Below are 13,494 nucleotides of genomic sequence, written 5' to 3' on the forward strand. Positions count from 1 at the left end.
AATCTAGAATTAGCAGCAAAGAATTGAACTACTTTAGTACATTAGCTGGAGATGTGCTTTTCACTCGCTGGATGGGGAGGCAGGAAAAGTCCAGCCATTCACTTACAACACCACAAACCAGCTGAACAGTAAAATTATGTAAATGTTTTACATATTGTGTGTCCTAATATTGAATATAAAGTGCAATATGTAGACTGTAAATTACAAAACATTTCAATTCTTTTTTTATATACATCAGAACACATTTCAGAGTTCAAAGCACTATAAGGCTTAAAAGGAAATGCCCAATTTGGAGGTGATCCCTGTTTTAGTCAGGTTTCATTCACAACCATGGACTAGCTTGAACAGTTAAGCATGCAGAATCTTCGCTGTATTTAAAACAACACAACAGTTTTTCTGTCCATAGCAATAGCACTGCACAATCAGTCCGACATTAACGAACACGAGCACATGCACACACACAAAAAAAGCCAGGAATAACCCGAGGGCACCTGGCGAAGAGGTACGTGTTGACAGGTGTGGGACAGGGAGCCTCGATGCACTGAGCTGAACATAGTGGCGAAACATGGATGTACTGCATCTAATGTGTAGACTTTCCAGCACTAGCCAAAGGGCAAGACCAGGACTTATGTATGCATGCACACACTAACAGCACCTGCCAGTACCCGCAGTAAAACAGTTCACAAAGGAAGGAAAAGTGTGAGCAAGGCTACCTTTAACAGCCATTCTTTCACAGAGCCTCCATTTTAATGAACTGGTGCATAAGCAATAGGCTCCATCACTGAGGCGTAGTTAAATGGCGCCATCAGTTCCCCTGCCCTTTCCATTGTGGCTATAATAGTGTGGGTAATTAACACTTGGGTTGCAAAGCATGATAATGAACAATAGGAGCTCCAACATGAGGGGCAGCGCAGACAGGGTTGGGCAGTGGTGACTGGCCGCGAGCCTAAACATGGAAACAGGTCTGAAAGGCGGGTGGCAAAGCCACGGCTCAAAGGCTTAGAACATCCAGCTCAGATGACGCACACGCATTTTACTTCCACCTTGCCATTCATTACGGCTCTCTTACACAGCCGTCGGCCATCCGCCGTGGCCGCTGAACCTGGCATCCGGTGCATGTGTGGTTCTCTGTTCTCAAATCAGTACCTGGGATTCAACAAGGAGGCATTTAAACTGGTGGTCCAAACCATGCCAAGAACAGTACTGTCCTGGCCAGGGGAAAAACAGCAAGCGCATGCCACAGCAGTGTCCTGATCGCCCTTCCTCTCCACACCGGCCCGTTTAAAAATGCACTCTTGGAACTTGCTCCGCTCGAGCCTGCCAAGCGCCTTATAAGGAAGAGGGAACTCTGAGCTGTTTTTATCTCCAGAGCCTCTGAAAAATGCTGCAAAACTCTGCAGAAAGGTTCCCAGCAGCACCCTTGGGAAGGCGCATGCTTCTTGAGGTGATTCAATGAAGGTCAAGAGTAGGAAAAGTTCGCTGGAGAAGGTCAATGAAGCAGGTCATCCAGAACAGACACACTTGTCCAGCATTAACATCAAGAGAATACCTACATTAATCCTTCAAAAGGGGGACGGACAATGAGAAACTGCTGGGTGCGGTTACAGAGCAAAGTGGAGTGGAGTTCAAATATCGAAAACACAACTATACAAAAGGCAAAATCACTGAGCTCAACTGACAAACCTGAATATCAAGATGGGTTGAGGTGTTGCTTATTTCTAAAGAGTGAGATGAATTAGGTTCAGTGGTTCATGTTCAACTAACTGCAAAGCAACATTTATGTGAAAAGGCTGAACATGAACAGACCTCACTGACGGAGTGAGCAAAGGAGAAAGCAATCAAAATCCCACTCTAGTAACAAAACACACTAAGCAGGCGAATTCACTCTCACCCTAAAAAATTTAAATGAGAAAGAAGGATCAAACCCCTCCTCCGCATCTGTTTTCTTGCCATCCCCTCCCATTCTCCACCCCTCCTTTTTTTTTTTTGCTCATAAACTCTCGGACATACTCCACAAAGCTTCCAGAGCCCAGCCTCGCCCCACTGGACCAGGATCTGAACCAGAACAAGGACATAAACCTAAGCCATAGGCTGGACTGCTGTGGCCATCCATCCACAGATTCAGGTAAGAAAGCTGCCCTTCAGCACCAGTCACCACTCCTCCACAAATCTGCCAAACTCACTTCTAGAAAGTTCTGCTTTTACAGGTACAGTTGGTGGACCTGAAAGTAATCAAACGGAGATAAATTATTTGCTTTTCTTGTTTGTGAGTTTCTTGTTTGTTTGTGAGTTTAACATACATAATATGCATTTAGTATTTTGCTTTAGGTTACATCCGAAGCATATCTTAAGACTGACCACAAGACAAACTGATCTTTGACCTTGACCTCTAAAAACAAAAACAAGCATGTTTATTACATACAAATTTCATGTCATATTACATATTGCACCATGTTGCATCAAAAGCAGCAACTGGGTATTTGCTTTATGATTACGTAACTGTAACAGCTCTTAAATACAGATGTTTGGATATGTAACTGTCTTTCAGTCCTAACAGGGCAACCAGACACATTCCTCTTCACTCACTCACACAAACAAAACCCAGAGAGACCAAGAGCAATGGTGACCTACAGGGCACTCTATGTTTGCCTTCAAGAGACCTGGACATTTTTCTTTTGTATCAACACAAATGAGCTGGCCACACACACACTGACAGACACAGGCACGCAGACAAGGCTAGGTTTAAGAGAAACGGCAAACTGCAGGAGAGACCTGGCGAGAATAACACATTTTCCAGTATGTCAGAACACTTGTTATATGTCAATGCTGCTTAGAAAAAGGGGTATAAATCTCTGACCTCATAATGATTTGCTTTATGATTATTTAGAAAATCAGTCATGAAACTGCATCACAAAATTTCATATTTCATCATGATTTGTTATGATTATCTTGGAATGATTCATAAACTAACAAATTAAACATACAAACTTGATAAGTGGTGATGGTGCACACTATGAACACAATATACAAAAAAACGTACACTTTGCTGAGAATGACTACTTTCAATCGCAGCTGATAGAAATATTTGAACTGATGCATCACAATCTAAGTGCATGAATTAACACAACCTCAACATCGCTGAATGTGCTAATTTAAAAACAAGATGAAAATATCTGTGAGCGTATTGTGTATAGTGCATGCATTCATAAGGTCCAGGTCCATGGCACCACTGATCAGTTAGCCATTCTAACCTCTGATTGGGCATTGATGTCCTCTGAGGGTCCCAAAGCCATAGCACGCCCCCCAAAGCTCCCAACACATTGCTCTGCCATGCCATCATGGAAAGTTGAGTATGCAGGCCAGGCCAACTGCACTGCTCCCTCTGCCTCAAGAGGACTTTATTTGTGCAGGAATGTTGCCAGCAAGGCGGAAAAAATCGCATATAAACACACGCAGGCTTGGGAAATCTCCCGCCAGCTTTTCTGAGGATTTCCTTCTTCGGTTCGGATCCTGCTTTTTTTCTTTTTTCGTTCATCTTTTTTTGGCTCCCCATCCATCTTCTGATGTTGAAGCGCTGATGCGTTTAGCTAAACGATGCTCTACAAAGCTTTCAAAATAAATGGGGTTATATTAGCAGCATACTTGAACATGTGCTTTAAGCAACCATGGAAGGGCAGGTTCCCCCCCATTAAGTGCAGAGTGTATCAGCACAGTTCACAGCCTCTGAGTAAACTTATCATTCCCTGTCACTCTCACGTCTGCCTACTTTGGCCAATGGAATGCTTATGGGCCGTGTTGACAAACACCTCCAGGGCTAAAGTTGTGTGAAGCCAGGTGCCCGGCGGGGGTAGTGCCAGATCACAGCACAGTGTCACTCACCGGGCCAAAGAGGCTTGCTCCTGCAGGGTGATGCTGACAAGGCCATCACCACCACAAACACCAGCACACACTATTCAGCACCAGTACAAACCTAGCACTCTACATCTCCTCTGCTAAGGTTTTAAATGTCTTTTATTGTTCACTGTATGCAACTATTCAATTAGAGCCTAAAGTGGCCAGACTGTCTAATTAGCTGTCTTGCGTCCTAGCTGTCAAAACCCAGTAGTTCTCAAATGATGAGAAACAGAAACAGCTCGAGCTGAAATGAACGAATGACACTCACCACAAAACGAATAAACAATTATTGTGAAGAAAAATGACTATTGCCATCAGCTCAAATAATGGAGATTAGCTCTAATAACTGCAATTAGGCAATTATGTAGTTACTGTGACAGGCCCATCTGCATGACTATGGTCATGAGTTTGACCCACACCCTGGCTCAAACAGCTGTGATGCACAATTGGAATCGGTCAGACTTTTGCTCGAAATACACAACTGTTAATCAGCCGATGTGTTATTTTTAGTCTGGCTGATCTGCGCTGCAGTTTTATGGGGTAAATAAAGTGAGGCTCATGCTGAAAGCTGCGGCTATATCTATACCAAGATGTCCCAGCGTAATTATGCACTCTGCTAAACAGCCAGCTGTCTCTGACTTTTGATGTAGTGTGTTATTTGATTTGTTAATTCAACAGGAAACTCATTTTGTTTAAGAATTGAAAACATCGGTTTGGCTCAACTGAAAAATAAGGTTCTCTATATTGGCTAATACTAGTTACCAGAAAGCACTGGAAACAAGCTAGTGTGTTTCATGTGTTCATTTAACCCACACAGTATGTGCTTTAGATTTTAAAAAAGTCTAACAATCAGGCAAAAAATTGGCGGCTAAGAAATTAGAACTGAGCTTAAAACACTGAAAAAAAATTGGTTCACCCCATTCACTGGTTCACTGGTGAACAGTTTTGTAAACAACATAATTACATAAGGTACTAAAAACAATCAAATCATGGGGAAATCTGAGTTTGTATCATGCATTTCCAAAAAGAATTGTTGCAAAACTCTAAACTGAATCATTAGGTCACAGACGTGCACCCCTAGACTTTAACCACCACAGCTCACAGGAATCACTCATTATTTCCAAAGAAGAGTCTGGCAATAGAAACAGGACCTCATGTCCTAAACTCTCGAGCCATCCTGAAAAAGATAAACTGCCAAAAGCCTATGCACTAATCTTGTTATGTGCAGACTTAAAAAGATCTGTTTAATCGCTAAACGCTTAAGAGAGGGAGAGAGAGGTCAAGCTCTTTACAATTAATTAATTAACCTACAACAGCAAACACAAAAATCACGTGTCCTTTCTACCCGGAGACGATGTACAGCTGTAGCCAGTTTCTGGCAGCAGCCATTTGGGAAACGCCATTCAGCAGCCGTAAAGGAGGGTGATGAGCTCTTGATGGAGAAAAATCACTCAGTGCTCAGGGAGTGTAGGCCACAGCTTCAATTAGAAATGACACTCTGTGGTGATAGGCAAAGGTCAGTCCTAAGAATAACCTTTAGTTTGTACCGTGGGCATGGTAGATAATGTCATGCGGGGGCTTTTGAGGATGCACAGTTTGCTCCTGCACTCGCAGCAGTGCTGAGGATTCTGGGAACATTCCCCATGGGACTCAACTGTGTTTTGGAGACAAGTGAAGCAGCAGTCTGAGAGAGGAAGATAAGCTTCTCTCCATCCAGAAAGGGGGTAGAGAGCTTCTAGCTTCTAGAACATTACAGGGTTATAATTAAGTGTGTCTTATCTCCTCTGCAAAATGCATAAAAACTGCATCTAATCTTCCCATAAGCAGCGCTTCAGTCTTTCCAGCAGCGCGAGACGCCCCAACATAAAGCTTAGGACTGTCTTCTGTTTCCGTAGCTCTGCCTAATCCTGAGAAGAAGGTGAAATCAAAATCTGTCCGCTGTAGGGGGAGGGGGTTGGTCAAATTGTGACATTTCTGTTTTTTACAATACTGAAAAACGAAAAAAGGAGTAAACATTCACCCAGATAAAATATTCCACAAATGGAATTATTCTCCTATGGAGATACATTATCCCATAGATGATAATACCATGGGAAACGTGTGTTTAAATGAAGATATAAGGCAGTAGTTCAATACTATGATTAGGTCTGCACAATATGGACAAAATATCATGCTGTGATTATACTGTGATCAACTTAATATACCAATGTGGTCAGTTTTGAAATGTCCCTTTTAATTTACTGAAATCACACACTTGTGATGTAATTAAGGACTGACCTGCACCATTTCTAACCAAAATTGTTGTTTGTTGTATTGTGAAAATGCATTGATTCATCCAGACACCCAAAGAATATGGTAGCAATATGCCAAACATATTCTATCACAACATCATACAAGGACATTTCCATACTCAATACTTAGTTTTTATGACTTTCATTCAACAATTTACATATCGTACCACATTTAATTCAATTAGGCCCATTCAATTTTTATGTTCTCTTTGTAATGAAATATGCAGTTGGTCAGTACTCCTGAAATACTAACAATATCAATATATCAGTAAGTTTAAAAAAGCATACTGTGATGTAATGTAAGAATTTATGTCTGGTCAGTATGATCATCACACATTACAACATTCAGTTAACAGTTGGAGGCTCATTTGCACATTGGTATTTCAGTATTCTGAAGGAATAACCATTTAGAAACCATTAAGACATTGCAATAACCATTAAAGAACAATGTATCGTGCAGCACTCTACAGTATGCAAATGACACAGCTCCTGACACATGACTCACCAGGCCTAAATCAGGGACTGATATATTAATACGAATGCACACAAAAATAAACACTACAGCCTCTAGAACAGTCCACTGCACATGCCTGTGACTAAAAACACATTTTGCCATTATGTCCTTCCTTGAGTTTCTGGACACAGTCACAGAGCCTTATCAAACAGAAACAGGTCTTTTACGAAGTGACTGAGTCATGGGAGAAAAGTGGATTTGGGACCTTTCTATCAATTTGATTGATCTATAAACTATCTTTCCCTAGCATTTCTTATCAAAACCAAAGAGGAAAATCCAGAGAGTGGAATAGCCAATCACATGAGAATGCAGGATCCTGAATTCCCCAATGGACCGCCCAAAATATCCTACAGGCAACAAACTCTGATGAGGTTAAAAGGTCGATTCTGAAAGTAAACTTTCAGAAAATCCAACAATGTCAACAAGCCAAAAATAGTGCTTCAGAGCCAAAACTATAAACTGTTCGTTGAAAGTTTCCTGTACGCATTCACATACAATTGCCTGATTGTAGGGGAGCAAAAATGCATGCCTCTTGTACACAGGTTTTAAGGATTGATGCACCTTCAGCTGTCTCTATTGTTTTCAATTAAAGAGACACATACTGTTTTGCCTGCTGGGTGCTTCATGCTTTATGCTCTATCTGTCTTTCAAGCGGAACGCTCCAGGTGCCTTAACAGAAAAGAGTCAAAGCTGTCAAGTAGCTTTTTTGCTGTGCTGCCCAGTCAAATCAAAAGGAACGTGAGCCTTCAGTGATGGTTGCAGTCACTGAACTGTATGATTTCACAGTTTAAATATAGCACAATACAAAAAGTAGCTTTTTTTTTGTTTAGCTTGTTTTCACTTGCAGCTCCACACAAGTTAATATCTAATCACTTAATTAAATGGAAGTAAAACAGCTTTCTGCCAATATATATCAAAATGACAGGTAGATAGCACAGCTGACTGAACAAGCAGATGAGCAACCGACCAGACACAGAATGCAAAACCATGGTGTGAAGCCTGCCCCTTAAATCTGAAATTCAGCTGCTTAGATTTTAGAGTGTGTGTCTTCATTACAGTTAATTATAATCAACTTTATAATCAACTTTTTTTTGTGAATCTAAAAAACCCTTGATCTATTTTTAAATAGTTGCTCCACTCACATATGTGCATGTATTTTATTATTTTTTTCATCATTTTAAATCATGCCAAAATAACCCAATCACTGTAATACAAAAAATATATTAATAGTAAAAATATTACTTTATTTTAAGGAAAACATATTGCGACAGTATTATGGTTTTGTTCTTTGTTCACTTGAACTTGTAAATGGTAAATACATTTTATTTACATTTACATTTATTACAGTGCATTAAGCTTTATTCGTTATGACCTGCACTTCTGTTATGTGAAAATCACTAATAATTGCGTAATTGCTTCTAATAATAATAACAATACTTTGTTAGGACCTTCTGGAGAATTAATTATCAAAACATTAGTAATTATTCACATTATTTTAGTTTATAACTGGCAACACTTTATTCTTATTGGTTATAGGTAGTGTCATCTGGTGTTTATTACTTTGGGGCTTATACAAGACTAAAAAAACACTGAAGTTTTTGATAAATTAGTTTATCAGAAATTCATCCGATATTTCACATTAAATTGTTACAACAGGTTGGAACTTTAATTATTCCCAGCTTGCATATTTTTGGCTACCAGAAAGCCATAAAATGATATTTATTTTGGAATATAAGATGCAAGTTTACTTGAAATTTGTTCAGTGCTTGTTAGTATCTAATTGGTGATGAGGCAAAAAATGTCCATGACACTACATGACGCTACCTAGATACTACAGGAATGAAATAATGCCAACTATAAACTAAGATGTGCATTTAGATGATAATTCAGGATTAGTAATTTGCAAAACATGGCCTTCACAAAGCGTTTATTTAGCATTCCTACAACTAATATAAGTGACTCTGACATAACAAACCTGGAATTATCAACTAAAACAGGTCATAATCAACCTTAATGAACAGTGAATAAACCATTAAACCATTTAGAAGCAAATGTGTTCCTTGAAATGAACTTCTACTGAGACATCATACTGCAGCAAATCGGCTCCTACAGAATCACAATGTAAGGTCAGAAGTCATTTACACCTCCGCCTGACCGATCCCGTACTGTGTGCATGCCTACTCATTCCACTTCTCTGCTGATCCCTCCCTCAGTTCTGTGGAGTCCACTGGCCCCTGGACCACCTCTGTCACCACGACAACCACAAGCACCTCCACCGCATCCTCCATCCACTCCCTGCATTCCTCCGCACTACTTTCTGAGGCGCTGCCCTCTACTCCACACCTCTCTTTCCATCTCTCTCTCTGTACACTACACCTCCGTCACCACTAGAGAGTGCTGCTGTGCTGCTCTCTGCCCTCCGCTATGGAGAAGGTGCAGCACATCACGCGTGCGGCCATCCGGAGGGCGTCCACCATGGAGGTGCCCCAGCAGGCCAAGCAGAACATGCAGGAGCTCTTCGTCAACTTCTGCCTCATCCTCATCTGCCTGCTGCTCATCTACATCATCGTCTTGTTAATGTGAGCTGGAGGAGGAGGGGGTGTCCTGCCGCTCAAAGGGGACCATGGACTCTGTCGATTAGGGGGCATGGTCTCAAGTGGTGTTGGGTGGTCATTAAAGAGTTTTATAAGGGGACTTAAGAGTATGTGAGTTAATCACACTGCATGAATTTCACCCACCAAACTTGTAAATAATTCACCATATAGTAACATTAGCACACTGACAATCAGCCTTAACCCTTAGAAGTCATAGGTATCACAAATTATTAAAAAAAAGCATTAGGGATGCACAATGACATCGGAAGCATATCAGCATGGGCAAACATTTGCTTTACTTTGTATTTGTACATGAATTTACTGTACCTAAAAGCAGAGAGTTAGGGTTCGCTGAGCTACTGTGACAAAATATCCATTTTATTCATTTTAATGTTCTCGTAACCTATAAACAAACAACAAATAGGTGTTACACTTCTCTGTAATGTTGTAACAGACCTAATTTGTACATTGTATAATTTTTTTATGCATCAGTATCAACAAATGGACATGAAAAATATCAGACACAGGCATCAGCCAACAGTTCCTGTATGTGTGCATCCCAAAAAAAGCATGTTATACTTTAGTATAAATTATTTCTAACTTTGAAACAAGCTAAGAAATTTTGTCAAAACTGTAGAACTGAAAGTAGGAAGCTTCTGTGTTCATATCTAGAAGAAGAAACGGTTCCTGGTGTGTTTTGTTACGCAGAAAGAAAAAAAATTCTTTACATTGTTGTCGGTTATTTTTCGACACAGAAACAAAAGAGGTCAGAAGTGCAGACTCAAACAAAGTAAATGGTAATTAATCAAACAATCATGTAGTAAATTATGCAAATATATAATTTAAATTAAAACACTTTACCAAAACAGTAATACCTCTAGACTACTAAGGGTTAACTGAAGTGGAGTGGTAGTGTTGAACTGAGGACAGCCAGTAGAGTTAGAAGAAGAATTTTGACTGGACTGCAGGGGAAGAGGAGACTGCCATCACTATAGGCAGCTGCTGAGAGGCTGTGGTCACTCCTGTCCTCCACCCCACTCACCACCTCCAACTCCCCACCTCCCCACTGCATGCTACTTTTCACAAATGGACTTAAAGGCACTCAGCACTGTGCTAGTCATCCCTGACCCAAAGCACTGTGACACGCTGAAGTATACTAAGACTACAATAAACACTAAGTGATTTGAATGTGTGTGTGTGTGTGTGTGCGTAGAAATTTTTCTGTTAATTCAACAAGCCGTCCCACACAACGCTAATTAGGCTAATTCACTTTAATGAGAGAAACAGTCAATCAAAACCAACTCAAAAAGTGTTTGAGAGCTCCTAACTTCTACGCATGTTTAAAGGAACAGTCCAGCAAAAAATATAACCCCCCCCCCCCCCTTTACCATAAATGTTGTTGGTCAGCTAAGACAAGTTTGGTGTCCGAAGTTTGCTTCCTCAGTTTTACTCTGGTGCTACAAGGCTAGTGTAGCCAACAGTGGTTGCACTGTGAAGTTGTTCTGTAATCTAAACCAAACATGCTGTTTATATAAATGAATGAAGGTACATAGCACAGCTAAAGACAATAACTTAGAAAAAAATCAAACCACCTTTGGAGCCACATTTTATGACCATCTTACCATCTTGGCTGCAAGTGTGTCTCAGTATGTGCTAATGTGCTAGTATAGGTGGAAAAATATATAAAACGCAGACTTACTTTCCTCTGCTTTAAGCTTTAGCTCAGCTACAGCTGTTTTTCTCGTATCTCCGCCATGAAACGTTTCCAACTTTTTACAAGGCTTAAGTCAGCTTCTCATTTGCCACCCACCTTAAATGGTGCATGAGGCGCCAGAGCGTAACTGTGGCACCATTTAAGGTGAAACGGGAAAATTTGAACAAGAAGCTGGCGAGCGAGAAGTTTTTAGTGACACTTGCTCATTGCAGATTAAACATATCAGGAAACAAATGTCTGTCAATTCGTTTATAAATTACCGACGTTCGTCTTAAATCTCTCTCTTTGCCTTTCCGTTAGCTACTAGCTAGGCAAGATTGTTGTTGTTGCTGTGGTGACCAGCAGTCTGTGCGCCAATCTTCTGTTATAAAGGTCAGTGAATTAGCAGTTAACTATCGTGTTTAAGACCATTAGTTAGTTAACTACAGTGTTTAAGACCATTTATTGTTAAAACTGTGTTAGATTGATTAACAGAGCTTTATTTTACTGAAAAGGAGGATGATTTTATTTTTACCTACAAATCTAATTCTGCTGTGTAGCTGCAACAGGGCAGTAAAAGAGCTGCATGTTGCCGACCCCTGCCTTAGATTACAAGTTTGTGGTTTGAAGTAAGTGTACGTTATTTTAAACTAATTGTCAAAGTTCTAACTGGTCAGTTTTAAGTAGGACTGCACCGATATCGTATAGGTGCTGATGCTTATTCTACTTATTCCTACATAGTCTTACTTATTCCTCATTCTTCCTAAGATAAGCTGTTTCTTGTTAAAAAACACAGCAACATTCTGCTCTTATCTGTCCTTTGTTAATCACGTTTAGCTCCTTCCACGTCATGTGAAGGATCAGCAGTATGGTGTAAACTGGCCCTCCTCTCTGCTCACTGACCACCACCCTAGCCTCTGAAACCCAGGCCAGCCAGTGCTTCACACCAAGCTCAAGAACTCCAGCGTGAGACAGGACAGCTCCTGCACAGCCTCGCTTTCTTACCATGGATCTAGCCAACAACCGCGGACTCAACCTGCTGCTCAACTTCCTGCTCATCGTAGTGGTGCTGCTGCTGATGCTTATTCTGGTCAAGCTGATGTGACCTGACCTGCCCATCAAGCGTTTAAGGCTTAATATGGCCTGAGGCTCATAGCGAGAGTCATGGGGACCCTTGCTCACTCTCTCTCCCTCTGTGGTTAAGTGTCTGTCCCACTTTTTAAATCAGATTTAAATGCTTTGCCATAAGGCCGAAACCCTCATTACATGGCTGTGGAAGGTCATTCATTTGAATAAAACTACCATCCCATAAAAGTGATACAGGCAAATATAAATGATCTATCGCTATTCTCTATCATTTGTCTTTATAAACACCATAACAAACACTGACTCATTCTGCTGTGGTCAGAATCTTTAAAAATCAGCCCTGAGAATGACAAAGAAGAGTGTCACTGACAATGAATTTAGTGCTCCACCTAGTGGATAATCTTTCATACTGCATTAAGCAGCATGATCTAATACATCTAATAAAAGAGGCAGGATAAGTCTCTAAAATGAGGATTTTTCTTTAATAGCCAGATTTGCTGTCCCCCCAGAGGAAGATTAAAGCTATAATATATACACGCATCCTTTGCCAGCTAAGAGAATTAGGGCTTCAAAAGTAGGTGACCTCTTTCTGTAAACTACACTGGTCCACAAAATGAGTATGCAGTAAACTGCATAGAGATGAAAGACCACGCTGTCAACCTCTGACCCAGCAAACACGGCTATTCCACTTCTATCAAATTAAGACCACCTAAAGGTAAAGAAGAGATGCTAACAACCTGGAGCACTTTGGTTTTATAAATCCTTCACAACTTCTTTTAACTAAGCGTGTTTGGTTTGTATATATCTTTCTATATGATGCAACTGTAATCAAAACATGTTAACATATTTGGCACAGTTACACAGTTTTACATTTTCAATGAACAGTGTGGTGATTTAAAGTCAACAAGGACAGAGACACACACATGGGGGGATAAAACAGTATAACAGTAAGGTTTCATGTGATCCATTTAAGTATAAGAATAAACTGTTGATGACATTCGGAAACAGCACTTTTGAAGTGATGAGTGAAAAAAGATGCACTGTATAGTTATATTGTAATAAAAATAAACCGCCTCCACTGACTATTACCCCTACTGAGTGTTCTCTCACGTTTCTTCAGAGGTGCTTAAATAAGCATAACTGGGCCCTGTGCTGAGTGACAGCAGAGACAGAGCCCCTAGCATAGCCTCCAGAAAATGTATATCATCTGCTATGCTAAACTAGTTTCCAATGCAACCAGAGTGTAGGCATTATATAGGACACAGTAATGCTCTTTACATCTCAAATCAAGAGGTAATAAAGATTCCATTTTAAATTCACATTTAGAGTTTGCATTGGGGCAGCAGATGTGCTGTTTCAATAGCTCCCAATTGGACCTCAGGAAGGTTTTACATTTTTAATATGCACTCTCTTCTGTAAGAA

At 40.4% G+C, this 13,494-nt stretch overlaps 2 protein-coding genes across 4 annotated transcripts in view; one reads left to right on the top strand and one right to left on the bottom strand.

Annotated features, from left to right (window-relative positions):
- Positions 1-13,494, bottom strand: part of cep85l (centrosomal protein 85, like) — an 84,097-nt gene that overhangs the window by 22,684 nt on the left and 47,919 nt on the right. The window lies entirely within an intron of this gene.
- Positions 1,988-13,166, top strand: pln (phospholamban). Of its 2 annotated transcripts, XR_001857622.2 has the most exons (4): positions 1,988-2,125; positions 8,913-9,278; positions 11,308-11,379; positions 11,824-13,166. XR_001857622.2 is itself a non-coding variant. In XM_017692522.2 (3 exons), the coding sequence occupies exons 2-3, from the start codon at positions 9,124-9,126 to the stop codon at positions 11,840-11,842; spliced, it is 174 nt and encodes a 57-aa protein (XP_017548011.1). In that variant the 5' UTR covers positions 1,988-2,125; positions 8,913-9,123; the 3' UTR covers positions 11,843-13,166. The 2 variants fall into 2 exon arrangements, 1 of the variants encoding a protein (XP_017548011.1); XM_017692522.2 differs by lacking the exon at positions 11,308-11,379.

Source organism: Pygocentrus nattereri, chromosome 4 (genome assembly GCF_015220715.1).
Source record: "Pygocentrus nattereri isolate fPygNat1 chromosome 4, fPygNat1.pri, whole genome shotgun sequence".
NCBI lineage: Eukaryota > Metazoa > Chordata > Actinopteri > Characiformes > Serrasalmidae > Pygocentrus > Pygocentrus nattereri.